At 49.5% G+C, this 24,363-nt stretch overlaps 2 protein-coding genes across 7 annotated transcripts in view; one reads left to right on the plus strand and one right to left on the minus strand.

Annotated features, from left to right (window-relative positions):
* The window catches only part of VWA2 (von Willebrand factor A domain containing 2), a 51,005-nt gene extending 28,157 nt beyond the window's left edge, over positions 1–22,848 (plus strand). For all 3 annotated transcript variants that reach the window (XM_065923389.1, XM_065923388.1, XM_065923390.1), the window contains 9 exons: positions 1,171–1,365; positions 5,532–5,665; positions 6,272–6,404; positions 9,329–9,384; positions 11,852–11,959; positions 12,916–13,488; positions 17,227–17,778; positions 18,425–18,550; positions 19,724–22,848. In XM_065923389.1, coding sequence (XP_065779461.1) covers positions 1,171–1,365; positions 5,532–5,665; positions 6,272–6,404; positions 9,329–9,384; positions 11,852–11,959; positions 12,916–13,488; positions 17,227–17,778; positions 18,425–18,550; positions 19,724–19,842 — 1,996 coding nt within the window. In that variant the 3' untranslated portion in view covers positions 19,843–22,848. The remainder of the gene's footprint in view (positions 1–1,170; positions 1,366–5,531; positions 5,666–6,271; positions 6,405–9,328; positions 9,385–11,851; positions 11,960–12,915; positions 13,489–17,226; positions 17,779–18,424; positions 18,551–19,723) is intronic.
* AFAP1L2 (actin filament associated protein 1 like 2) overlaps positions 22,809–24,363 on the minus strand; it is a 115,988-nt gene continuing 114,433 nt past the window's right edge. For all 4 annotated transcript variants that reach the window (XM_065923386.1, XM_065923384.1, XM_065923385.1 and 1 more), the window contains one exon: positions 22,809–23,945. In XM_065923386.1, coding sequence (XP_065779458.1) covers positions 23,919–23,945 — 27 coding nt within the window. In that variant the 3' untranslated portion in view covers positions 22,809–23,918. The remainder of the gene's footprint in view (positions 23,946–24,363) is intronic.

Consider the following 24,363-nt stretch of genomic DNA (forward strand, 5'->3'; position numbering starts at 1 on the left):
TAGCTAAGGCCCTTCTCTGAACTCTCCTGTCTCAGAGCTCTGGTGAGAATTACATGAGCCAAGCACCTTTATATACACGCTTAGTGGTGCTTGGCACATGGTAGGTGGACAGTAAATATTAGCAGTTAGTTTTACTGGTCTCTGAGCAGGGGATTCCTCATCTGTTACCATCCACTGAAAGGCTTTGCCCAAAATCTATTGTAGTAAGTCATTATTTTCTGCTTAGGTGACACCCAGAGCTGGCAGTCCACTCTCTGCAGATGTAGGCATGAGTCTCCTATGGTGAGATTTAGTAGGGATTCTGTGCTGGGATTCCAAGCTCAGCCAACAGTCTCCATAACTCCACTGTGAGGAATGCAGAATCTTAGCCTCCTGATGAAATGGGACCATAGTCACTTGCCCTGCTCTGAAAGTAGTCAAATGGTTCAGCCTTCCAACACCCAACCCTGAACCTGGAAGTGAGACACAGGCTTGATCTTGAAAATGACCCTTGCATCAAAGCTCAGAAATCCTTACCAAGCTCAGTTACCTGCTTTCCCAAGGACTTGTTGAACTGTAACAAGAAGGGAATGGTTCAGGGATGAGGAGATAGGAGGTGGGTGTTAGAGAACTGATGAGAATCGTGCCTTGGAGCCACCATGGAGAAAGAACACAAATGAATACATGAATAACATTATTATATAATACAACACATGTGCAGGCTGAGTGCTAAGTCCAGGGGAAAAATTCATTCTTCTTCATCACTGTGGTCTACATCTTACTCTCTCTTTTTCTCCTAATATATGCATTTAACACTGTGTATGTGCTCAGTGGTGTCTGACTCTGCGATCCCATGGACTGTAGCCCACCAGGTTCCTCTGTCTGTGGAATTCTCCAGGCAAGAATACTGGAGGGGGTTGCCATTTCCTTCTCCAGGGGGATCTTCCCAACCCACGGATCAAACCTGCATCTCTTGCATCTCCTGCATTGGCAGACGGATTCTTTACCACTGATGCCACCTGGGAAGCTCCATCACTGTGGTTTAGATGGTGAGAGAGTAAAGATCATGTGGGAGTTGTCCCTTTGAGCTTCTGCTGGGAGAAGGTGGCTGTTGTCTCAGGTTCTCATTCCAACTTCACCCCTGGATCGCTGACTCTTTCTCCTTTTTTTTTTCCTTCTGGGTGAGCTCAGAGGAGGGCGCACAGAGACAAGCCTTGCTCTGAAATACCTTCTGCGCAAAGGATTCCCGGGGGGCAGAAATGCCTCTGTGCCCCAGGTCCTCATCATCATCACCGACGGGAGGTCCCAAGGGCACGTGGCCCTGCCCGCCAAGCAACTCAAGCTGAGGGGCGTCACTGTGTTCACCGTGGGCATCCGCTTCCCGAGGTAAGAGATTTTCGTTGTGCTGGGTCAGTCCTCTGGGTCAGCCTGGCGGGCTGGGTCAATCCTCTGGGAGCTGGGAAAACCATTCAAGATCTTCGGGGACCCGTCTTTTCCTCACTTTGGAGTATTGTTGCTGGCACACAGGGAACTCCAGCTCTTTGGAAATGTGAGAGTTTGTGTTGTCTTTAGTCTGAACACTTGGTTTCAAGTGTCAGAAACTTGACTCCCACGTATTTGGGCAGAAATGGAAATTCAGGGACTCATATAACTGCACCAGTGGGTCAGCGGTCTCTCGGGGTCAGCAGGAGTTAAGGATTTCGCTGCCTTTTAGAGTCTTTCTGTCCCCCATCCAATTGTCTCTGCTGTTCTCTCAGCCCGGCTTTCTCAGGAAGCTGGGACTGTGGGTGCAGGCAGAGCCCCAGGCCCTATCTTCCCAGCTCCATCCTGGAGACAAAAGACTCATTTCCCCAGTTTCAAGTTGAATAATCCAAGCAAGTGTTCTGATGAGCCTGAGGCTGGTCTGTGTCTGGCTCCCCCCTTCTCCAACCATCTTTCTCCAGGTGCTGAAATCTGCCTTCCTGGTGGGAGGAGTGGGATATGTTCTCAGCCCTAAAAATGGAGGTGACCTCTATGAACGTCTAGTTGTTGTGGGTATCAAGTGAAGTGACTCTGGTCCTGGCATCGTGCCTGTACACAGACATCTCTGTTAATTTTAGTACTGTCATTCCAGAACCAACTCCCTACCCCCAGGACACCGCAGTCCATGGATGTTCACGTCCTTTATTTAGCCCTCCCATATCCGTAGATCACAAACATAGCACAGGAGCCAAGTTAGTTGAATTTGTAAGTGTAGAACCTAGGGATCTGGAAGGCCCACTGTACTTTTCTATTCTCTCAATAAATATAGGTTGTCTTCCTTGTGCCAGACACTATTCTAGGTTCTCAGGATACAGAGACAATAATATTATACAAAGTCCTTGCCTTCATGGAACTCCATTCTAGGAAAGGAACTAGATAACAAACAAGTAAGTGAATAAATAAGTAACAATTTCAGGTGGAAATAAAATGCAGAGAAGAAAAATAAAGCAGGTAAGAGGTTACAGAATGATGGGAGTAGGGAAGATAGCTATTATTTTTGGTGGGGAGAGCACGCCATGCAGCTATTGGAATTTTAGTTTCACAACCAGGGATTGAACCAACAGTGAGAGTGCTGAGTCCTAACCACTGGACTGTCAGGGAATTCCCAAGATGGTAGAGCTATTTTCGATAGGAGGATTCTGGCAAGGCTCCCCCTCAAGGAGTTGATTTTTGAGCAGAAACTTAAGTGAGGAACAAGCCTTCCAAGTAACAAAAAAGAGCAAGTGAGGCAGGCAGATGGCAAGTGCAAAGGCCCTGAGGCAGCAGCTTAGCTGAGTGTCTTTTAGAAACAGCAAGACAGCCAGAGAGCAGCTGGAGGTCAACCAGCAAGGGGTGAACTACAAGAAATAAGGTAGAAGAGGTGGTCAGGAGTTGGGGCTACAGACTTTGCAGGTTATTGTAGAGACTGAGGTTTGTAATGAGTAGTGTGGGAAGTCTGTGGAGGGTTTTGAGCAGGAGAATTACATGAACTGGCTTACATCTTGAGGAGATCACACTGGCTGCCAGGAAGATAATAGACTGACGGACCGAGGGAGAGGCAATGATGGGGCAGTGGGGAATCTAGGAGCCGGTGGAGCAGCTCACATGCAATTTAATGGTGGTTTGTCATAGGGCAGCAGCTGTGATCCGCAGGGGAATGGCTGGATCTAGGGTGTGTTTGGAAGGCAGAGCACTGGAGTGACTGGTGTGTTGGGTGTGGGTGTATGAGAGAAGAATAGAAGGTTTTGGCTTGAGCCCCAGCGTAAATGGTGATGCTACTTACTGACATGAGAAAGACTGGGAAAGGAAATTGAATTCTGTTACAGACAGGGCAGGTCTGAGATTCATATTGGCCATCTCGGTAGAGAGGCTGAGTGGAGAGTTGGATGGAAGAGTCTGGCACACAGGAGAAAGGACAGGCGTCGAGATGGAAACTGAAGATAGTGTTTACAGCCTAAATAAGATCGCCGGGAGCTGAGTGTCGAGTGAGAGGACCTCTGAGGACCAGCGGGTGCAGGTCAGAAAGAGGAAGATAGGAGACTGAGGCTGCAGGTACCGTGGGGCTACCCCGATTGTGCTGTGTCCGGGTGCAGTGATGACAGCCACCGCTGCTGTTGTCGTTGTAACTTGGTAGTAAACACAAGCTGCCTTATAGCTGGCTCTTTTTGTGTTCTCAGATATAAGGAACATAAACCCCTTGAGAGAGGAGAAGGGATGTTACTTTATGGCTCCCTGCCCACCCTCCTGCCCAGTAGAGTGTCTTATACATAATAGTTGCCCAAGATCTGTTGCTGAGGATGGAACTCCCCACAAGATGGAAATACTGGCCCATTCTGGGGCTTTCTTCTCCAGCTGCTAGCTGAAGGAGTGCTTCTCAAACTATATGTGGTGAAGGTCCAGTTTTGTGTTTTTTTTTTTCCTAATTGATCATGTCATGATGCTTAAAAAAAATTACAATAAAAATGAATTACCAGAAAAATGAAATAAAAACAAAGATAAAATAGAAGCTCAAATTCTTATTAATTGACCCAACAGACTAAAAATGGCTCTCTCAAGTTGCCATATGATTAGCTTATAAATGCCTGGTATCTATGCTTATGAGATTCTGAATCAGGGTGAGAAGTTTGGGGACCTGCGCTGGCCCATAGACCACACTTTGAGCATGCCTGGTGTAGAGAAATTAAGAAGCCAGTTGGTCAGGAGAGGGGGGTATCACTAAGGTTTGAAAGCCCTAGTTTTGCAGACGCAGGCAGCCTCTGAGGAAGCCTGCTGGGCTCCCAGGCCCACCTAACCCCTTCCCGACTCCTAGTAGAAGGCCGGTGCACTGTTGACCGGGACTTATCCAGGTGTGTTCCTTGGACCAGAAGCATCAGCAGCGTCTAGAGCTTGTTAGAAACCCTCGCACTCCGGCCGCACCTCATTGAATCCAAAACTCTGGGACTAGGAGCCTTGGTCTCTGCTTTTTCTGGTCCTCAGTGATGCTGATACCACCAAAGTCTGAGAACCTCTGTAGAGAGATTAAAGACTGATGCCGCTCAAACTCTTCCCTCCCCACCCGCCTTTAGTGTATTTAAAACCCATTCTCTGAGGATTCTCAACTCTGGCTGAGTATCTGGATTACCCAGGGAGCTTTTAGGAAGGTCTCTTTGGGGGCTGGGAGAGCTAAGGGTGGGGCCTGGCAGAGCTGCCCACTCAAAGCTACTGTGAGTCTAGAACTAAGAAGCCCCTCCTTCGTGCCAGGCGCTGTCCTAGGTACTGCATGAAACGGCTGTTTTCCGTGCCTTCAGAGGAGAATCGGAGTTTTACATGAGGCGGTTGAGAGATCTGTGAAGGTTTTGCTGTATTGCCAAGCCTTGGTCTATTTTGATGAATTTTTTTGATGGGCAAGATTCTAAATGTGTTACTGACTGCCTTGTCTTCCTGAAAACAGGTTTTTTTCAACATCCTTTAACCCTTCTTCATGCACTAAGGTCATCATCCCACACATCATTTCTGTTCCAGGCACTAACAGTGCCCTTTAGTTGTTGAACTATGCCAATTCCCTCCTCTATATGGCCTCACATTGCTGGCCTCTGAGTTCTTATCGCCATGGTTTATAATCGTCAGGATTTTTTTCTTTCCTATTACTAGTTGTTCCTATGTGTGCTTCTCTTGGCATCACCTAGAACCACGAACCACTTTCCTTCATTTCCTTTCTGCTTAAATTTTTCTCATCAGCTATAAGTTATAAAACCGGATGACTAGATCTGTTAGGACCGAGTCTCAAATAAGAGCTGACAGTTCGAGTGGGAGGCTCTCCTCTGAGGAAGTTGGTGGGTTGCTGGAGCATGCACACATTACTTCCCACAGCTCAGCATCCTCGGTCTTTCTGTGGTTCACATCTAGACCTTCCCTGCATCCTAGATGGACGAGGTTGCAGTTAGGTGGCTCCTGTCTTGGTGGGTGGCGGTGCTGTCCACACAGAACCCGGGGTCTAGGAGATGGGTGGGCAGGAGGTGGGTGAGCGCGGGGCGACGAGCCGTTGTGACTTCTCTGCTGGGGCCGGGACTCAGGTGGGAGGAGCTGCACTCGCTGGCCAGCGAGCCAAGGGAGCGGCACGTGCTGATGGCCGAGCAGGTGGAGGACGCCGCCAACGGCCTCTTCAGCACCCTCAGCGGCTCCGCCATCTGCACCACCGCCTCTCCAGGTGAGTAAGGGCCTCCCAGCCGGGAAGGAGTGACCTTGCCCATATGGAAATGGGATGCCAGGGTGGGGAGGGTTCCCCAGGGCCAGAGATCAGGACACAGGAGGCTCCCCAGGGAAGCAGCAGAAGAGGGACAGGACCTAGCAGCTTCGGCCCGGGGACACTCGGCTTTGTTCAGCCTCCCCATGTCAGGCCCTCTGGGGATTTTGGCTGGGAATCCTGAGACTATCTTTGAGGGATTGAGAGGCTCAGGGCTTGGGACCCAGATATGGGGGGTCCCCTGTGCCTTTCCACTGCTTGGGAGGCGGAAGGAGCCAGCTCCCCACACTGTCAGCACAGGGAGGCTTCATCTGGGGGTGAGATCCCTGTATGCGTAGTCAGCTTTGTCAGGGTCCATCCGGGAGCTGGAGTGACGTATGTGGAATGAAAGGTACACGTGTGCACAGGATGGAAGAGCTGTGAGGGGCGGGGCCTGTGCAGAGGAGATGCTCAGAGACTGGCTGGTGCTGTGTGCTCTGCCTAGAGGGAGTGAGGACAGGGGTGGGTGGGACCGTGGGGAATGATGCTTAACTCTGTCTTCCTTGTCTTGGGCATGCATGGTGGACACAGACTGCAAGGTCCAACCTCACCCCTGTGAGCGCAAGACGCTGGAGACGGTCAGGGAGCTTGCTGGCCTTGCCCCGTGCTGGAGAGGATCTCGGAGCGCTGACGCTGTGCTGGCTGCCCTCTGTCCCTTCTCCAGGTTTGTCCTCATGGTCTGGAGTCCGAGCCCAAGGGCTTGGCCTGGACAGGGTTGGCCAGGGCCTCACGGGCTGCGGGGAGAACGGCTCTCTGGGGCCTTGGCTGTGGAGCCTGTGATGGGGATCGGAGGAGACCAGAGAGGGAGCCAGGGACAGGGTTTCAGGGACACATGCGGGGGCGCAGGTACTCAGCGTCGGAGTCTTGTAGACCTGCCAGCCAGGCACCCAGGGTGAGTGAGCGGGGCAGGTCACAGCCATTCTGGAAGGCTGGCGGGTCAGCCAAAAACTGGTTGGATAGGGCAGTGGTTTGGACGTGGGTTAGTGGTCTGGTAACTTGGTTCCTCTGAGCACCAGTTTCCACCTTTATGGGGGCTGAGCAAACCAAGAGGCTTAAATAAGATCCTTGCATGAACTCCAGTTGTAGAGGCCATGGGGGAGGCTGGATTCTTCAGCACAGGAGCTCGGGTATTGGAGAGCACCCGCTGCCCCGCTGTCAGCCACTGCCCTGCAGACTCCCCAGACCGTCCCTCGGCACTTTATCTGGATCACCTCCAGTATGGCCCCTGGTTAGCAATTCGTGATCCAGCCCACCCCTCCTTTCTAGAGAGCCAGGGTAGCGTTCGAACCAGCTGCATCTTACCCCTTGGCCTGGCCTCTGCGATGAGATCAGAGCATGTACACGGCAATGAGATGGAACAGCCGAGAAGCTGCAAGGGCCATGGTGGGCCGATGCCGAGTCCAAACGCCGCCCCGGCAGGGAAGAGCCATTCCCCCGACATGGATCAGAGGAACTGAGGCCTGGGGCCCTGTCATAGGCCATTAGAGGCTCTCTCCTGAACCTGAGCTTTCAAGTGAATGGAGGTAGTTCTTTGTTCTCTGGTGAACATGTTTAAGTGCCCCTCTGAGCCGGACGGTGTGACAAGGAGGCGGACACAGTCACTGCCCCCAGTGCTCTTGGTCCAGAGAGAGCCTCCCAAGTGCTGGAATGGGGCCTGTTTCCTTCTCGCACATCGTGGAGAGGGGGCTGCTTGAACAGACTTTATATATATATATACACAAATGTATAAAATTATAAAGTCTTTATATATATAGTTTTATTTACTTATGGCTGCACTGGGTCTTTGTTGCTGTGTGTGAGCTCTCTCAGAGGATTTGTCTGGAGCATGCAGCAGTTAATACATCAAGGCTTCTAGAATAATGCATATAGCAGGTTTTTCATCAATCCCTTCATTCAAGAAATCTTCACGGAGGCTCTCCTGAGCTCTCAGCACTGCTCCAGGTCCTGAGGAATCTGCGTGAGCATCTCAGAAACAAATCAGGCCCCATGAGCAAGAGGCAGCAGTGAACAAAGTGAATAGCTAGAGGAACTCTTAGGTGATGCCAAGTGCCTACTGGGGAAAGAATGAGGGGTGGGGGAGACAGAGTGGGGTAACTAGGTGGTTGGGGCAGGGTAGCACTCTTAATTACAGTAGGCAGGGAAGGCAGAGAATGTGGCATCTGAGTCCAGAGTGGAGGGAGGTGGCAGGTGGTGGGGTGGGGCGGCAAGCCGAGTACAGGTCCAGGCAAAGGCCTGTAGACACTATCTGCCCAGTAGCACGGGTTCCCAGTGCTGGGCTGGGTAGGGAGGGCAGGGTCCGTGCAACTTTCTGGGCTTAGATGTGTGGTTTTATGAGGTTGTCACTGGGAGTAGACACAGAAGGGAAGAAGAGTTCTCTTTAATGAGCTGGAGGCTTGGCAGAGTTTTGACTTCAGCAACCCCTTGAGTTCAGAATTGACTTGGCTTTTATCCCAAGTGGATGTTTTGCCTCGGGTAAGCTCCTGCCCTAGCGATGAGCCCCATTAGCCGCCCTTCAGCTGGGCAACCCTGGGGTGGGATTTCACTGGGAGAAGCCTTCTTGGGAAGGTTTTAGAGAACTTTATTGCCAAGGCCCTGAGAGAATCTCCTGAGATGAGGCCACTGTGGAGCTGCTGCCAGGCTAGGGGAGGGCTTCCTACCCGAGGGACAAGGACCCCCTCTTGCCTTGGCTGGTGTGTGACCCCGCAGACTCAGGAGAGCTGGGGCGGGGGAGGCCCAGAGGGCAACGTGCATGGGCTTTGGAGTCCAAGACAGAGCTCAGATCCCAGCTCTGCTGTGTTTTGATAACCGTGTGACTTTGGGCCCCTTAATTCAGCCCTCTGAGCCCTCCTCTCCATCTGAAAGAGGTTACTGTCTCTTCAAGTAGCTGAGGACTTGATGTAACGATGGGGACGGATGGAGCATGGAAGCCAGCGCAGGAATGGTGCCTTCTGTTGTCTGAAGGTTGGCAACCAAACAGGCCTCAGGGGCCATTGAGACCAGCCAGTGGTTTGCACACCCTCCTGAGCTACAATAGAGGCTTGTATGGACCCTTGTCCTGCAGACCAGAAAAAGCACATTTGGGTTGGGGGCAGAGCTGTGGCGCTGCGGGAGTCGTGAACAGCCCTGTTCCCTCTCCACTGAGGCTCCAAGGAACACAGTTGAAAACTACCCAATAGATTATTACACAGAAGCGGGGACTGAGGACCAGAGAAGGAAAGAAACTTGCCTGGTGTCACACAGCCAGAATCCAGCTGCCTAATCCCAGTATTTCCTGCCCCCCAACTCACTGTGGTGGCCCCAGAAAGTAATTTATAATAGCTGTTCATGTAGCTCACAGTTTTGAACACAGACATCTGTAACTTCTGACAGGCTAGCCAGCTTACATTATCTTCTTTTTTTTTTTAATTGTCTTTGATTAGTTTAAAACGTTTCCTACTCCATGTGCAGACAAAAGTTGGGGTGGAATCAGGGGGAAAAATAGGTTTCTTGAGTCACTTCTGCATTGGCATCTTACGTCAGCTCTTAGTGTTTTAAATAACCTTTCCTGTTAAACCTCTGATCTGTACCGTTTGATGTCTTGGGTCGTAGCTGGAAGAGAGTGTTCTTCACCCACCCCACCACCTGCTACAGGACCACCTGCCCAGGTACAGTCTGCCTCTTTGATTCTCCTCTTCTTTCTGGCCCCGGGACGAGGCTGGCTCCTGAAGGGGCATTTGTACTCCCGGGGCACTGAGTAGGGTTGGACCCAGCTCCAGGGCAGAGGCACGGGCATTTCAGAGGCAGAGCAACATGCTCGTGTGATCCTCAAGGCTTGCGTTATTCAGTGGTATCTTTTCACTGAGAATGGAGCGACGCTTTGGAATTACTTCCTTAACCGGGACTCTGCATTGACAAGAGGCAGAGCAGGGCATGCACTGACCCCTAACTTTGCAAACAGAAAACCTCATATCCAGCACCAAACCCAGAGCAAGATACCTGAGCCTTACTTTCTTCCTCTCTAAAATGAGGGCAATGTTTGCCCCATGTCTGGACTCCCCATCTCCCTGCTCTGGGTGGTAGAGGGTACCATACATGGACTCCTAGGGAAGATTCAGTAGATGATGTCCACCCACGTGCTTCATCAGTTACAAAGTCCCCAGCAAACAGGAGGACTCATCAACCCCATTAAGATCATTCGGCCTGGCTCCCCAGTGGGCCCTCCCTACTCATCACTCCAGGGTCTAGAGCATCTCACGGATGCAGGAGCATGGCAGTTGGTTGTCTTGGCATCGGTGCTTGTGTGGATTTGCTGCTTCTGATGAGGTCAGGTACCCGGCCGCTGAAGAGCCAGAGGCTTGTGTGCAGGCAGGAGGGTACTTCTTACCTGGGGTTAGATGACCCGCTGGGCATCTTTTTTTAAAGTTCCAAGGTGGCTGGCCTCTGACAGCTGGCAGGAACTGAAAGTCTGGTTGTTTCCACTCAGAAATAAAAGGTCAGGGACTTATGGTTTTGAAACCAGAATAACTTGGGTTTGAGTTCCAGCTCTGCTGCTTTCCAAGTAGCTAACCTTCAGTGTGTGACTTCTGTTTGTTGAGTTTCAGCTTCCTGTCTGTGACATGGGGGTTCACAGTACTTGCTTTATTTGGTTGTATCAGTGAAATGAGATCATGCATGTGTAACCTTCAGCTCAGTTCAGTTCAGTCTCTCAGTCGTATCTGACTCTTTGTGACCCTGTGGACTGCAGCACGCCAGGCTTCCCTGTCCATCACCAACTTCCAGGGCCTACTCAAACTCATGTCTATTGCGTCGGTGATGGCATCCAACATCTCATCCTCTGTTGTCCCCTTCTCCTTCCACCTTCAATCTTTCCCAGCATCAGGGTCTTTTCCAAGGAGTCAGTTCTTCACATTAGGTGGCCAAAGTATTGGAGTTTCACCTTTAGCATCAGTCCTTCCAATGAATATTCAGGGTTGACTTCCTTTAGGATGGACTGGTTGGATCTCCTTGCAGTCCAAGGGACTCTCAGGAGTCTTCTCTAACACCACAGTTCAAAAGCATCAATTCTTTGGCGCTCAGCTTTCTTTATAGTCCAACTGTCACGTCCTTACATGACTACTGGAAAAACCATAGCTTTGACTAGATGGATCTTTGTTAGTACTGTCTCTGCTTTTTAATATGCTGTCTAGGTTGGTCATAACTTTTCTTCCAAGGAGCAAGCGTCTTTTAATTTCACAGTACCTGACCCTGTGATAGCTGCTCATTTAAAGGCTACTGTTGGTGCTGTTAATGAACCCCCAGTCGTTTCCATGAAACTCCTGCTGATAGAACCGCAGGCCTGGGTGCCCAAAATTACTCTCAATTCCTACCTTTCAAAAGTATACACTTTAATTACAATCATGTGACCACTAAGTAATATATTAACATTTTTAAGGTATTGGGGGTTTGGACTCCTACATATGAATATTCACTGGAAGGACTGAATGAATAAATCTTCATAGTTTTAAAGTTTTAAAACTTCATAGTTTTAAAAATTCTTCAACTTCACCATCCTTCACCATCTTCAGCTGGAGCTGAAGCTCCAATACTTTGGCCATGTGATGCTAAGAGCAGACTCATTGGAAAAAGCCCTGATGCTGGAAAAGATTGCAGGCAGAAGGAGGAGGAGGCGACAGAGGATGAGATGGATGGATGGCATCATTGACTCAACAGACATGAGTTTGAACAAACTCTGGGAGATAGTGAAGGACAGGGAAGCCTGGTGTGCTGCAGTTCATGGGGTTGCAAGAGTCAGACATGACTTGGTGACTGAATGACAACATATGAATGGGGAGAGGAGACGTAATTCAGTCTGTAACATGTGCTCCCAGCATAGAGCCAGATCCCATTGGCAGACCCACGGTGAGCCTGTACTTCACACAGAGCCTTAACTGAGCCCACCACTGAGTATCTGTTATTTCCCGTACCTTAAGCCCTCATTTGCTGTTCTTTTCGGTCTTTGGCTACAGGTGTTGAGACCAATTTCCTAGTGCATCCCGGGAAAGGAAGGGGCCGGGCCCTGGTGGGGCAGGGTGGCCAAAGCCCTTCCATCTCTGGGCAGATATGCCAGGCTGTTAACAGGCATCTCTCTGGTAGGCCCCTGTGACTCACAGCCCTGCCAGAATGGAGGCACGTGTGTTCCAGAAGCACCGGACAGGTACCGCTGCCTCTGCCCGCTGGCTTTTGGAGGGGAAGCCAACTGCGGTACGTGTGCCCAGGACATCCCAGACTCCAGTTTTTGGGGAACAGTGGAGTCTGGGCCCCTGCTCTTCGTCCGCCACCCCATTAGCCACTAGGTAGGAACTGGCCCAGGAGTTTGTGCCACCGGCATTTCAGGTACACCACTGAGCTGATGTCTCAGGTGATACCCTAAGGGCTCCAGGGTATAACTCGGGTGGTGGAGGTCTGGGTAGGACACGGCCCCTAGCTTCTTAGCTTTAGAAGGGCTTGATCTGTGGGCATCAGGGAACCCAGCTGTAGGCTGGAGCCAGCCCATCAGGTTCAAGGTTCTGGGCAGTATCCCTTCACCCCTCTTCCAGAAGAGGAATGAGAAGCCTCAACCCCTCTTGATTTTAAAACTGTGAAGATTATAATTGACTTTTACTGCCCTGTGGTTATGGGAGTTTGAAATAAGATTCTGTACGTGAAGTGCTCAGCACAATGCTTGACACAGAGGATGGGACTTGTTAAATAATAACTTTTTAAAACCTGTCGTGCTAGGTCAACTGGAGACTTATCCGGGAAAAAGTATATCTTGATTCCCCCACCTCACAAAGTTATACAAAATCAATTCCAGATGGATCATTGATTTAAGTGTAGACAGCAAAGTGGTGAAACTTCTGGAAGAAAACATAGGAGCCTATTGTCATGATTTGGGGGTAGACAAAGATTTCGCCAACAGGACCCAGGAAGCACTAACCATAGTGGGGGAAGAGTATAGACTCTATTTTTCTTTTGAAAAAGAGGAGAGCGAGCAAGATCCTGGGTGGGAGCCGGGGAGCCCTGTCTAACTCGGTGATGGGCTCTGGTCACTAGCCTTTGGAGCCTCAGTGTCATGGCCCCATCCCTCTCCTAGGAGGGCGCCCCACGTGGGGTTGGGCATCCCAGGTGGGACGGTGGTCCACGTGCTCCCTAGGGTGATGGCGGCTGTGTCCCGGCAGCTCTGAATCTGAGCCTGAAGTGCAGAGTGGATGTCCTGTTCCTGCTGGCCAGCTCAGCGGACACCAGCCCGGAGGGCTTCCAGCGGGCCAAGGCCTTCGTCAAGCGGTTTGTGCGGGCGGCGCTGACCGGGGACTCCCGGGCGCGCGTGGGGGTGGCCCGCTACGGCGCGGAGCTGACCGTCGCCGTGCCCGTGGGCGAGTACCAGGACGTGCCGGACCTGGTCCGGAGCCTCGACAGCCTGCCCTTCGACGGCGGCGCCACGCTGACGGGCCGGGCCCTGCGGCAGGCGGCGGAGCGCGGCTTCGGGAGTGCCCCCGGGACAGGCCTGGACCGGCCGCGACGGGCGGTGGTCCTGATGACCGAGGCGCGCTCCCAGGACGAGGTGGCCGGCCCGGCGGGCTTCGCGAGGGCCCGGGAGCTGCTCCTCCTGGGCATGGGCAGCGAGGACGTGCGGGCGGAACTGGAGGTGATCACTGGCGGCCCGGAGCGCGTGCTGACCTACACCGGCCCACAGGACCTATTCGGCCAGATCCCAAAGCTGCAGGGCAAGCTCTGCAACAGGCCGCGCCCAGGTAGGGAACATCCCCACAGCCGTGCCAGCTGCGGGCCAGCCTCACCTGACCTTGGGGCCAGCTGGCCAGTGGTAGAACCTTCCACCTTTTGGTAGGGACTTAACCAGGGTCTCTGACGTGGGCTGGAGCCACAGCCCCGCTTTTTTTATATACTAGCCTTGTGATGAGTATCTTCTCAGTTTTGCTTTTGTTCAGTTGCTAAGTCATGTCTGACTCTTTGCAACCCCGTGGATCCTCTGTCCTCCACCATCTCCGAGTTTGCTCAAATTCATGTCCCCTGAGTTATGATGCTGTCTAGCCATCTCATTTTACTGGTCACCACAATCTGGCAAATAGTAGCACCTCCTGAGGGGCTTTTATGAGGATTACGTAGGGCAAGCAAGATGCACACTAGTACAGAGTAAGCTCAGAGTGTGCACTCAGAATTGTAGGTATTGCTGTATTCATTTTTATTGTTATAGTTAATAAGGAGCTCTCAATCTACTAAGTGTAACTCTAGAATGGCAGCTTCCCAGTTTCTTGTTGGCAAGAAAGAAATGCATTCCCAGTACACACATATGCCTGCAGAGGCATAAACGTCTAGAACAAGCCAAGCCTTTCATGAAATGCTACTTGTCATTTCTACCTGAGATGTGCTCTGACTTCATTCTGTTCTATGACCCATGTTGATTTCCATGACCCGCCACTAGAGGGTGCCCTGGAGAACACAACCTGGGAGTAGATATCCCTGTCAGGGGTGGGGGCCTGGCCCACGGTCAGAGACAGGGGTAGGTGAAACACACCCTCCACAGGGCTCCGGACTTCTCCTCTAAAGAAGCTGCGGGTGGATTTCAGCTTCTCAGCCCCAGGTATCACTCTCACTAGTGGTGAGACATTCCCTCCTGCTGGGGGAAGGACAGGGCTCTGCCTGCCCACCTCTACTGTGCCCCGCCAGTCTTATCTTCCCTTGGCAGCTGGAGAATTTTTTTAAAAAATAGTTTTAGAGTTCACCTGTGTTCCATACCTGGTGTCCCTCTTGTAAGATGTTAACCAGGGACAGTTATCACAATTAATGAACCAACATTGATGTTGTTCAGTCACTCAGTTGTGTCCAACCCTTTGCAACCTCATGGACTGCAGCATGCCAGGCTTCCCTGTCCTTCACCATCTCCTGGAGTTTGCTCAGTCTCATGTCCATTGAGTCGGTGATGCCATCCAACCATCTCATCCTCTGTCACCCACTTCTCCTCCTGACTTCAATCTTTCCCAGCATCCATGTCTTTTCTAATGAGTAGGCTCTTGCCATCAGGTGGCCAAAGTATTGGAACTTCAACTTCAGTATCAGTCCTTCCAATGACTATTCAGGACTCATTTTCTTTAGGATTGATTGGTTTGATCACTTTGCTGTCCAAGGGACTCTCAAGAGTCTTCTCCAGCACCACAATTCAAAAGCATCAATTCTTTGATGCTCAGCCTTCTTTATGGTCCAACTCACACATCTGTACATGACTACTGGAAAAACTGCAGCTTTGATTATCTGGACCTTTGTCAGCAAAGTGATATCTCTGCTTTTTAATATGATGTCTGGGTTTGTCATAGCTTTCCTTCCAAGGAGCATCTCTTAATTTCATGGCTGCAGTCACTTGTCTGCTGGAGCCCAAGAAAATAAAATCTGTCACTGTTTCCACTTTTCCCCTTCTATTCGCTATGAAGTGCCATGATCTTAGTTTTTTGATTGTTGAGTTTTAAGCCAGCTTTTTCACTCTCCTCTTTCACCCTCATCAAGAGGCTCTTTAGTTTCTCTTTGCTTTCTGCCATTAGAGTGGTATCAGAATATATGAGGTTGTTGCTATTTCTCCCAGAAATTCCAGTTTGTGATTCATCCAGCCTGGCACTTCCCATGATGTACTCTAGTAGCATATAGGTTAAATAAGCAGAGTGACAATATATAGCTTTGATGTACTCCTTTCCCAATTTGGAACCAGTCAGTTGTTCCATGTCTGGTTCTAACTGTTGCTTCTTGACCTGAATACAGGTTTCTCAGCAGGCAGGTAGAGTGGTCTGGTATTCCCATCTCTTTAAGAATTTTCCACAGTTTGTTGTGACCCACATAGTCAAAGGCTTTAGTGTAGTCAGTAAAGCAGATGTTTTTCTGGAATTCCCCAGCTTTCTCTATGATCCAGGGAATGTTGGCAATTTGATGTCTGGTTCCTCTGCCTTTTCTAAACCCAGCTTGTACATCTGGAAGTTCTCAGTTCATGTACTGCTGAAGACTAGCCTGAAGGATGTTGAGTATTACCTTCCCAGTATGCAAAATGAGTGCAACTGTACAGTACAGTGAGTGTAACTGAACATTCTTTGCATTGCCTTTCTTTGGGATTGGAATGAAAACTGACCTTTTCCAGTCCTGTGGCCACTGAGTTTTCCAAATTTGCTGCTATATTGAGTGCAGCACTTTAACAGCATCATCTTTTAGGATGCAAAATAGCTCAGCTGGAATTCCATCACTTCCACTAGCTTTATTGGTAGTAATGCTTCCTAAGGCACACTTCACCTCACACACCAGGATATCTGGCTCTAGGTGAGTGCCCACACCATCGTGGTTATCCAGGTCATTAAGACCTTTTATTGTACAGTTTTTCTGTGTATTCTTGCCACCTCTTCTTAATCTCTTTGCTTCTGTTAGCTCCTTGCTATTTCTGTCCTTTATTGTACCCATTTTTGCATGAAATGTTCCCTTGGTATCTCCAGTATTTTTGAAAAGGTCTCTAGTCTTTCCCAGTCTACTGTTTATTTCTTTGCATTGTTTACTTAAGAAGGCCTTCTTATCTCTCTTTGCTATTCTCTGGAACTCTGCATTCAGTTGGGTATATCTTTCTTTTTCTCATTTGCTTTTTGCTTCTTTTCTCAGCTATTTCTGAAGCCTCCTCAGACAACCATTTTGCCTTCTTGCATTTCTTTTTCCTGGGGATGGTTTTGGTCACTGCCTCGGGTACAAAGATACGAACCTCTGTCCATAGTTCGTCATTATTTATTACAGTCTGCACTTTATTCCAACTTCCTTAGTTGTTACCTAATGTCTTTTTTCTGTTCCAAGGATCCCATCCAGGATACATTTTACATTTCGTTCTTCCTGTCTTCTTAGACTCCTCTTGGCTTTGACAGTTCCTCGGATTCTTCTTATGCTAGAGTGGTTTGTAAAAACCAATGAATCAGATCCTCTTCCTGCATACTTTACTCCTGGTGGGCTACAGTCCATGGGGTCACAAGAATCAGACACAACTTAGCGACTAAACCACCACTACCATACAGTGCATGGCACCTGGAGGCATAGATGGAGCCCCAGAGCCCCATGGCTTACATACAGCAGTTGTTTATTCCTCTCCCATCACAGTTCAGAGGTGAGCGGCCTGGGCCAGCAGGATGGTTCAGCTGTCTGCTAACTCCAGGGGCTGCTGTTTCTCAGACAGCAGGAAGAGGGCAGAGGGGAAGTGGAAGACAAGCAGCTTCCTTTCGGGGACATAACTTGGAAATTGCAGTTACTTTCCATTACATCCTATCGGATAGAACTATCATGTGGCCACACCCAGCTGCCAGCGGGGAGGCTAGGAGTATGGTCCAGCTGAGCCTTCGTGTCCCCCCTTCCAGGAGGGGGTGGGGGCCGGCTGCTGCGGTGGAGACCGGCTGACCTGGGCTCTGCTCACCCCAGAGCAGTGCCCCACCCCGGCTACCCCGAGGGCCGCTGTGCTTCTTCTACAGGCTGCCAGGCCCAGTCGCTGGACCTGGTCTTCATGCTGGACGCCTCGGTCTCAGTGGGGCCTGAGAACTTCGCCCAGATGCAGAGCTTCGTGAGAAGCTGCGCCCTCCGGTTTGACGTGAACCCCGACGTGACGCAGATCGGCCTGGTGGTGTACGGCGGCCGCGTCCAGACAGCCTTCGGGCTGGACGCCCACCTCAGCCGCGCTGCAGTGCTGCGGGCCCTGAGCCAGGCCCCCTACCTGGGGGGGGTGGGCTCGGCAGGCACGGCCTTGCTGCACATCTATGACAAGGTGATGACGGTCCAGGGCGGCGCCCGGCCTGGCGTCCCCAAAGCGGTGGTGGTGGTCACGGGTGGGAGTGGGGTGGAGGACGCGGCTGTCCCAGCCCAGAAGCTGAGGGACAACGGCGTCTCAGTCTTGGTGGTGGGTGTGGGGCCTGTCCTGAGGGAGGCATTGTGGAGGCTCGCGGGTCCCCGCGATGCCCTGATCCACGTGGCAACCTACGCAGACCTGAGCCACCACCAGGATGCACTCATCGAGTGGATGTGCAGAGGTGAGTGGGGGAATCTGCAACTTCGGGGTTGCCTCTGAAGGACAGACCTCAGCCAGAGCCTTCATGGACATCTTCACGGGAACAGCAGCTCCTCCCAACTACCCGGGACTTTCCACGTGCCGGGCTCTGTGCTAAATCCCATAGTCACACGGAACCCTGCGGGAGGCACACACAACTGTCCCCACTTAAGGTGCAGAGAATTTTAGACAAGCATCTCTCCCCAAACTTAATGTATGTGCCCCACCTAAAAGGAAGAGATTTGTCAGGATATCCACCAAGACCCCAGGATGGCACTGACCTGGTAGGAACAGACACAGCCAGGCTAGCCTGACTCCAAGCCGCCTTCTACCAGGAACATTCTCTGCACCTTTTAAAAAGCCTGTGGCCGTAGTAATAACAACAGTAAGCGCTGCTGTGTGCTCATCCCATCTTAAAGAAAGCGGCTGTTTGCCTGCAGGCAAGCTGAATGGAGGCTGGGTCTTTGATCGGCCATGTGGTATGGGGCCCACCTATGTGCTCACCTGTGGCTCAAGGGCCACAGAGCCGCTGTGATGTGTAAGACCCTGCTCTGGGGGCCCCACCTTTGTCCTGGGTGAAGGTAGGGTCCGCAGGGCCGACCCGTCTGCTGCCACGTCCTCCCTTGCAGAAGCCAAGCAGCCAGTTAACCTCTGCAAACCCAGCCCATGCATGAACGAGGGCACCTGTGTCCTGTACAACGGGAGTTACCGCTGCGAGTGCCAGGGTGGCTGGGAGGGCCACCACTGCGAGAACCGTGAGTGTGGCATCAGCTCCCATGTAGGGGCTGGCGGGGTGGTCTCTGTCCTCCTGTTCCCCAGGACTGTAGCCAAAGGAGGTTCTAGGGCATCGACAGAAGGAGTCAGTCATTTGTTCATTCATACACGAAACATTTAGTGGGTGCCCCCTACATCCCAGGTGCCATGCTGGGTGAGAAGAACAGAGCAGGAAACAAGACATTGAGAATCTCTGCCCTCCTGAGAGTTCTAGTCGAGTGAGGGAGACACAACCAGTAAGTACAGCCTGTGGTATATTAGCTGAGCACCAAAGAATTGATGCTTTTGAACTGTGGCATTGGAGAAAAGGCTCTTGAGAGTCCCTTGGACTGCAAGGAGATCCAACCAGTCCATCCTAAAGGAAATCAGTCCTGAATATTCACTGGAAGGACTGATGCTGAAGTGCCAGTACTTTGACCACCTGATGCGAAGAACTGACTTATTGGAAAAGACCCTGATGCTGGGAAAGATTGAAGACAGGAGAAGGGGACGACAGAGGATGAGATGGTTGAATGGCGTCACTGACTCAATAGACATGACTTTGAGTAAGCTCAGTGAGTTGGTGATGGACAGGGAAGCCTGGTGTGCTGCAGTCCGTGGGGTCGCAAAGAGTCGGACACGACTGAACTGAACACACTCTGATGAAAATCCAAGGAGACTTGGGGAGGAAGCACAGCGGACACAGAGTAACCAGAAGGCAGGCAGAGGACATGGGCACAGGTTCGAGTGGGTGGGCGGATGGGGCAGTGGAAGTTGGTGGGAATTCTTTTTGTAAGTGTCTCTCTCTGCTCAATGGAGAGTGAGGACGTGGAGGAGGTGCTGGAGATTTGAGGAAAGAAGAGAATTAGTAACCATCTAGGAGAGAAGGAGACTAGAGTAAGGACATAGAAAAACGATTGTTGTGCAGCCTCCTAGCCCCCGTGGCTGCGGTTCATGAATTTAAAGGTAGAAAAGCCAGCAGCAGCCAGTGGACGATTCCCATTGGAGCCCTGCGTTTGCCGGCCCTGGCAGAGGTGGTTTTCCTAATACGGGGAGGGCTGTGAGGGGCACTTTCTTCTTGGCTTACCCTAAGCTCAAGGCACAATAGGGCCCATAAGGTTGCTAGTTGGTTAAGAAGACGACTCAGACGCTCGTCACATCCTCAAAGTTCACAGGGGCCCTGAGAGGAGATGCCCTCAAGGCACGTGGCTCCAGTCGAGAGCCTGCAGGAGGGCAGCCGCTGCGCCCCTCCCGGCTGGGCCTGCCGAGAAGGCGTGGGCCCCCCGGGCGCTGAAAGGGAGCCCACCTTCAGCAAAGCACCTGTCCTGTGGGCTCTGCCTCCAGCCCCCTCTGGAGCCCTCCTGCCCCAGGGAGAAGAGAGGGCTCAGCTGCAGACAGAGCTGCCCAGGGACAGGGTAGCAGGTGGTTACCCTGCTCATGACCACAGAGATCGCCTCACATGGTTTGCTGACCTAACTGTGCACTGCCGAGCTGGTGTCGTCGGCCGCGTGTCCCCCGAGGAGCAGCAGAGGAACCTGGAGACTTCTGACGGCCTCTTTGAAGCTCATGTTGCCCACGATGATGGCTAAACAGGATACTGCTGGGGCAGTTATGCCCAAGGCGGCGGTGATGACAGACCCCTGACTCGACGATGGCATTTCAAGATGGATGAAGGGGGGACCTTTAAACACATCTTTCCCCGAAGATGCCCCAGATGGATTCGTTCTTTAGTTTGAGGAGGGGCTTGAGTGGCATTTGTGACTCGTTCTGGTGACGGGATCCCTGTGTGGGACTTGGAAAGGCCTCAGTCTGGAAGGAGACTGATTGACCAGCTGTTTGCCTGAGGGGGAGGGGCTGAGTGTGCAGACAGCTCGGGACTCGAGGGGCCACCTGAGCTGATCAGCTCTCCCTTCGAGAGACTTCTTAGTGTTTACTTAGGAGGGTTCATTGTGGGGTGTTTCTTGAGTGCTTGTCTTACTCTCCCTTTGGGGGTCAAAAAGGAGCAGAATTCTTAAACTCAGTCAGTATAGAACAAAGAGATTTGAAGGGGTTGGCTTTTTTAGATATAGATCTTGCGCTGCCTTGGTTTTAGTTTTGTTTCTCATACCTGGTTTTAAAAGGAATATTTCAAGAAGTGATGTTGGTCGTGTTTATTTAACAGGAGCATTTGTCCCAGAATGGCGAAAAGGCTTAGATGGAATATTCTCTGGCGAACTGGATATTTGCTTATCCCACAGTCCTTAACAAATCAATTCTCTCCCCAGGCGGTGGAGTTGGGAGTTGGTTTTCAGTAGAAGCCTTTGCAGAACTCTGCTTTAAATCCAGACACTTTATCATAGTTTTTATCTTTAATGTAAATACCTTAATGTGATGTTTTATGGGCAAACATTCAAGGCTACTTTGACTTAAATACTGCTTTAGCTTTAAGAACTTCAGGATTTCTGGTGCCAAGAAAAGTACTTGGAAGGTCATCACCGTGGTTTTATTAGATGTTAAAAACAAGTCCAGTGTGCCAAGCACTGTGCATGACAGTCATTTCCATTCAAGGGCTATTTCCATTTCCATTCCAGTCGCCGCCTCTGCCAAGGCAGAAGCAATATCAGAGCCGCGTCACGTGACCACCTGGCAGGTGTTGATAGCTGATGTCAGAGAATTCCGTTGTCTTTACGTTAACAGCAGCTTAATCATTTCATAATGTAGGTTCTTGTCTGGCTCAGGGTTCATATTTGGATGTCCCATTTGAACTGGACTTAAAACTCCACAAAACTGGGCCCTAGGCCTAGCCTACATATTAAAAACCTTACTGTTGCTATTTTTAGGTTTCAGCCCTTGGGGGAAAAAGATCTCTTTTTTAACCTTTTCTAGTGAAGGTAACACTGAAGAGTTTAACCCTTTCTGGGTCCTATTAGGGCAAGAGGGAATTCCTGACAAAATAACCTTAAGTGATCTTTTCCCAGCCGACCCTTTTTCTTTCTTTCTAAAGAAACTGGCTCTTATTTTAATTACATAATATACAAACATGTTCTCCTTGTAAAAACTTAAACAGTGCCGATAGATCATAAATCTTTTATTTTCACCAAGTGATTCTTATTCCAGGCAGCTGCTCTAGTTTTAATAGTTGATTCTCTTTCTTTTCTAGAAAGATAGCATTTACAAGTAATGACAGTTTTGTCTCTCCTTTTGAAATTTTATACTACTTTTTCTTGTCATTTTGCCTTGTCTAGGACCTCCAGAATGATGTTTTAACAAGTAGAGGAATGTAGCTGGTTCTTGACTTGAAAGGATGTTTTTATCATTGTTACTCTCTGTGCATTACTTGATAAGGAATGCTTGCTTCTATTCCTGGATTACAGAGTGTTTATTAGGAGTATTGAGATTTGTGGTTTGCTTTTCTGCTCGAGATGTTTTTTCACATTTGATTGATTAATATGATAAATTACCTACTTGTGTTTTCAGTTGTTGAACCACCTTTGATTTCTTGGATAAATGCTATCTGGTTGCTATGTCTGGTTCTTTAAACACTGCTGAATTTCATTTGCCAATATTTTAAAGTTTTTTTCCAATCTGTGTTAAAAAATGAGGTTGTCTTTTATAATATATTGGAATGTTTTCCTTTTTATGTGTTGGAATTTTGGTATCAGAGCTGTGCTAACTTTCTAAAATGAAAAATATTAATATATAGTCCTCAAACTTTCAAGCTGCTATATTCATAGTATTTTCTTGTAATTCAAAAGGGCTGTCAGTATCGGTACTTAAAGGCCTCTTTTTTTTCAGTCCCATCATTTAATATTGCTGTAGGCTGTCTTTTTAATGAGTCAGAAATTTGGTTTTGCCATTTTTAAAACCAGCATGTTTATGCTGTGAACTTTCTTAATTATTACTGCAACTAAGGCAACATTTCAAGTATTGGTATGATTTTTACTCCCCTAAGAATTATTTAGGAGTGTGTTTAATTCAGTCACTTTTATATATGATCAGCTTCCAACGATGTTTCCCATGTGTTAATTATAATGCTGAAATCTTTCAGCCTTACCTCTGCTGCTTGATGTAAGGAGGCTTACAGTCTCCCGCTAGGATCCCACCTTATAGTCTTGTGTTTTTACTCATAGTCTGAAGTCCAGTGTGTAAATAACCGCAACGTTTCCCCCAGAAGTAGAAATCTACCGGGCCTTGCCGCGTTGTCCCGTGAAATACAAGAAAACCCAAAACACGATGAGCATTTTATTAAAAAAAGAAAAAATCTAACTCACCACTTGGGACACCAAGTGTTCATGACAAAGGAAATAAATGCCCTGGGAATAGAAAGACAAGAAGACAGACTCAAAAGACCTTTAGTTCCCAGGAGCCAGTGTTAAAGAACTCTGATTCAGAACCCCCAGAATTGAGGCAGAGATGATAGATGAAATGTTTCTAACCTGTGTTAACAATGCCATCGGAAGAGAAGAACAGGCAACATAAACGAGAGCACTGTCAATTTTAAGAAAAGAGACCACCTGAAGCAAAATTTGCCCCCCCCTTTTTTTTTCTTGGAAAGGGCCTGGACATCCAGCACGACTTAAAAAACAGGGGCTAAGAGAGCATTGTATTAAATAACTCTTCTCTTAAAGATGGCCTTTCCATGGGACTGAATCTGTAAACACAGGATCATCTTGTTTCTATGGTAATGTAAAAAGTCAGTTAAATCTCAAAAGACACTTTTCACTGTTCTAAATTACAGGATTTTAAACATTTTTTTTCCCTATATAATACAGCATCATTTAAAATTTTTATTTAAAAGCCATTGGTTCAGGCCCACTTTAGCTTGAAGAGTCTTTAATTTACCAGGAACAGTGCCTCTGCTTGGTCCCAAATATTTTCCCAATTACCATTTCTTAAAAAAAAACAACCCATAGATGGTTTTTACACAGTTGAAGACAAGGACGGTTTAACCCCTGACACTGCTAAGTATCAGATAGGAGATGATGGTCAGGAGTTGAGATATATTCTCACCAAAGCCCTGTGACCAGTGAGACAAGGCCCTGCTACCTTGATTTCTCCTCCACACTAGAAACTTTTCATTTAAAAAGTCTGATAAAACAATTGATGAAAATTTCAAGGAAGAGACACAGAATACCCCTAACTACAGCAATGCCCTGTTTACAACCAATAGACTTGGGTCTCAAAAAAAGTCTGTATTATTTCCTTCGGCCCCGCACAGGAACAGAGCCTCCTCTCAGCCGAAGTATTCCATTCACAGAACCCCAGTTCTTCCTTTTGCTTGTAAACAGACTCACCCTTTCACAGAGTTGCTGCTTGAACGAAGACGGTAACGAAGCAGGATTGTCACCAAGGTCCATATGGACAGGAGCGTCTTTAGATGAAGTTCGTTTCCTAACTTGCTCCTTTCTTCTCCCATTCCTAGGGTACCATTCAAACACCAGCATCCCGCCCCCCAAGAGAAGAAAGTTAGTTATCCTCCGTAGCCAACCTACTTATTCATAGAAGAAGCTGGGAAGAGAGACAGCAATTAAGGTTCAACCCCCGTGTGTTCCCTGTTGCTTGGAGCACCTGTTCAGGGATTTTGAGGCCACGGAGCAACAGAGAGCAGCTGAGTGATGTCTGCCTCGGTGCTCATGTGCTTACATGGATTTAATACTCAGGCATTGGTACAGGTGCCTCACAGTACCTCCCGCAGGTAATAAGCAGGGCTGCAGTGAGAGCTGCCTGTGGTTAGGAGCACCATTTGCCAACAACACAGGCAGCTCTAGGCACGCTCGTTACTGTACAAATGAGTCAAGGGTTCATAACGCTCTTCGACCAGCCCCCAGGGACAAAT

This window comes from Muntiacus reevesi, chromosome 2, assembly GCF_963930625.1.
Source record: "Muntiacus reevesi chromosome 2, mMunRee1.1, whole genome shotgun sequence".
Lineage (NCBI taxonomy): Eukaryota > Metazoa > Chordata > Mammalia > Artiodactyla > Cervidae > Muntiacus > Muntiacus reevesi.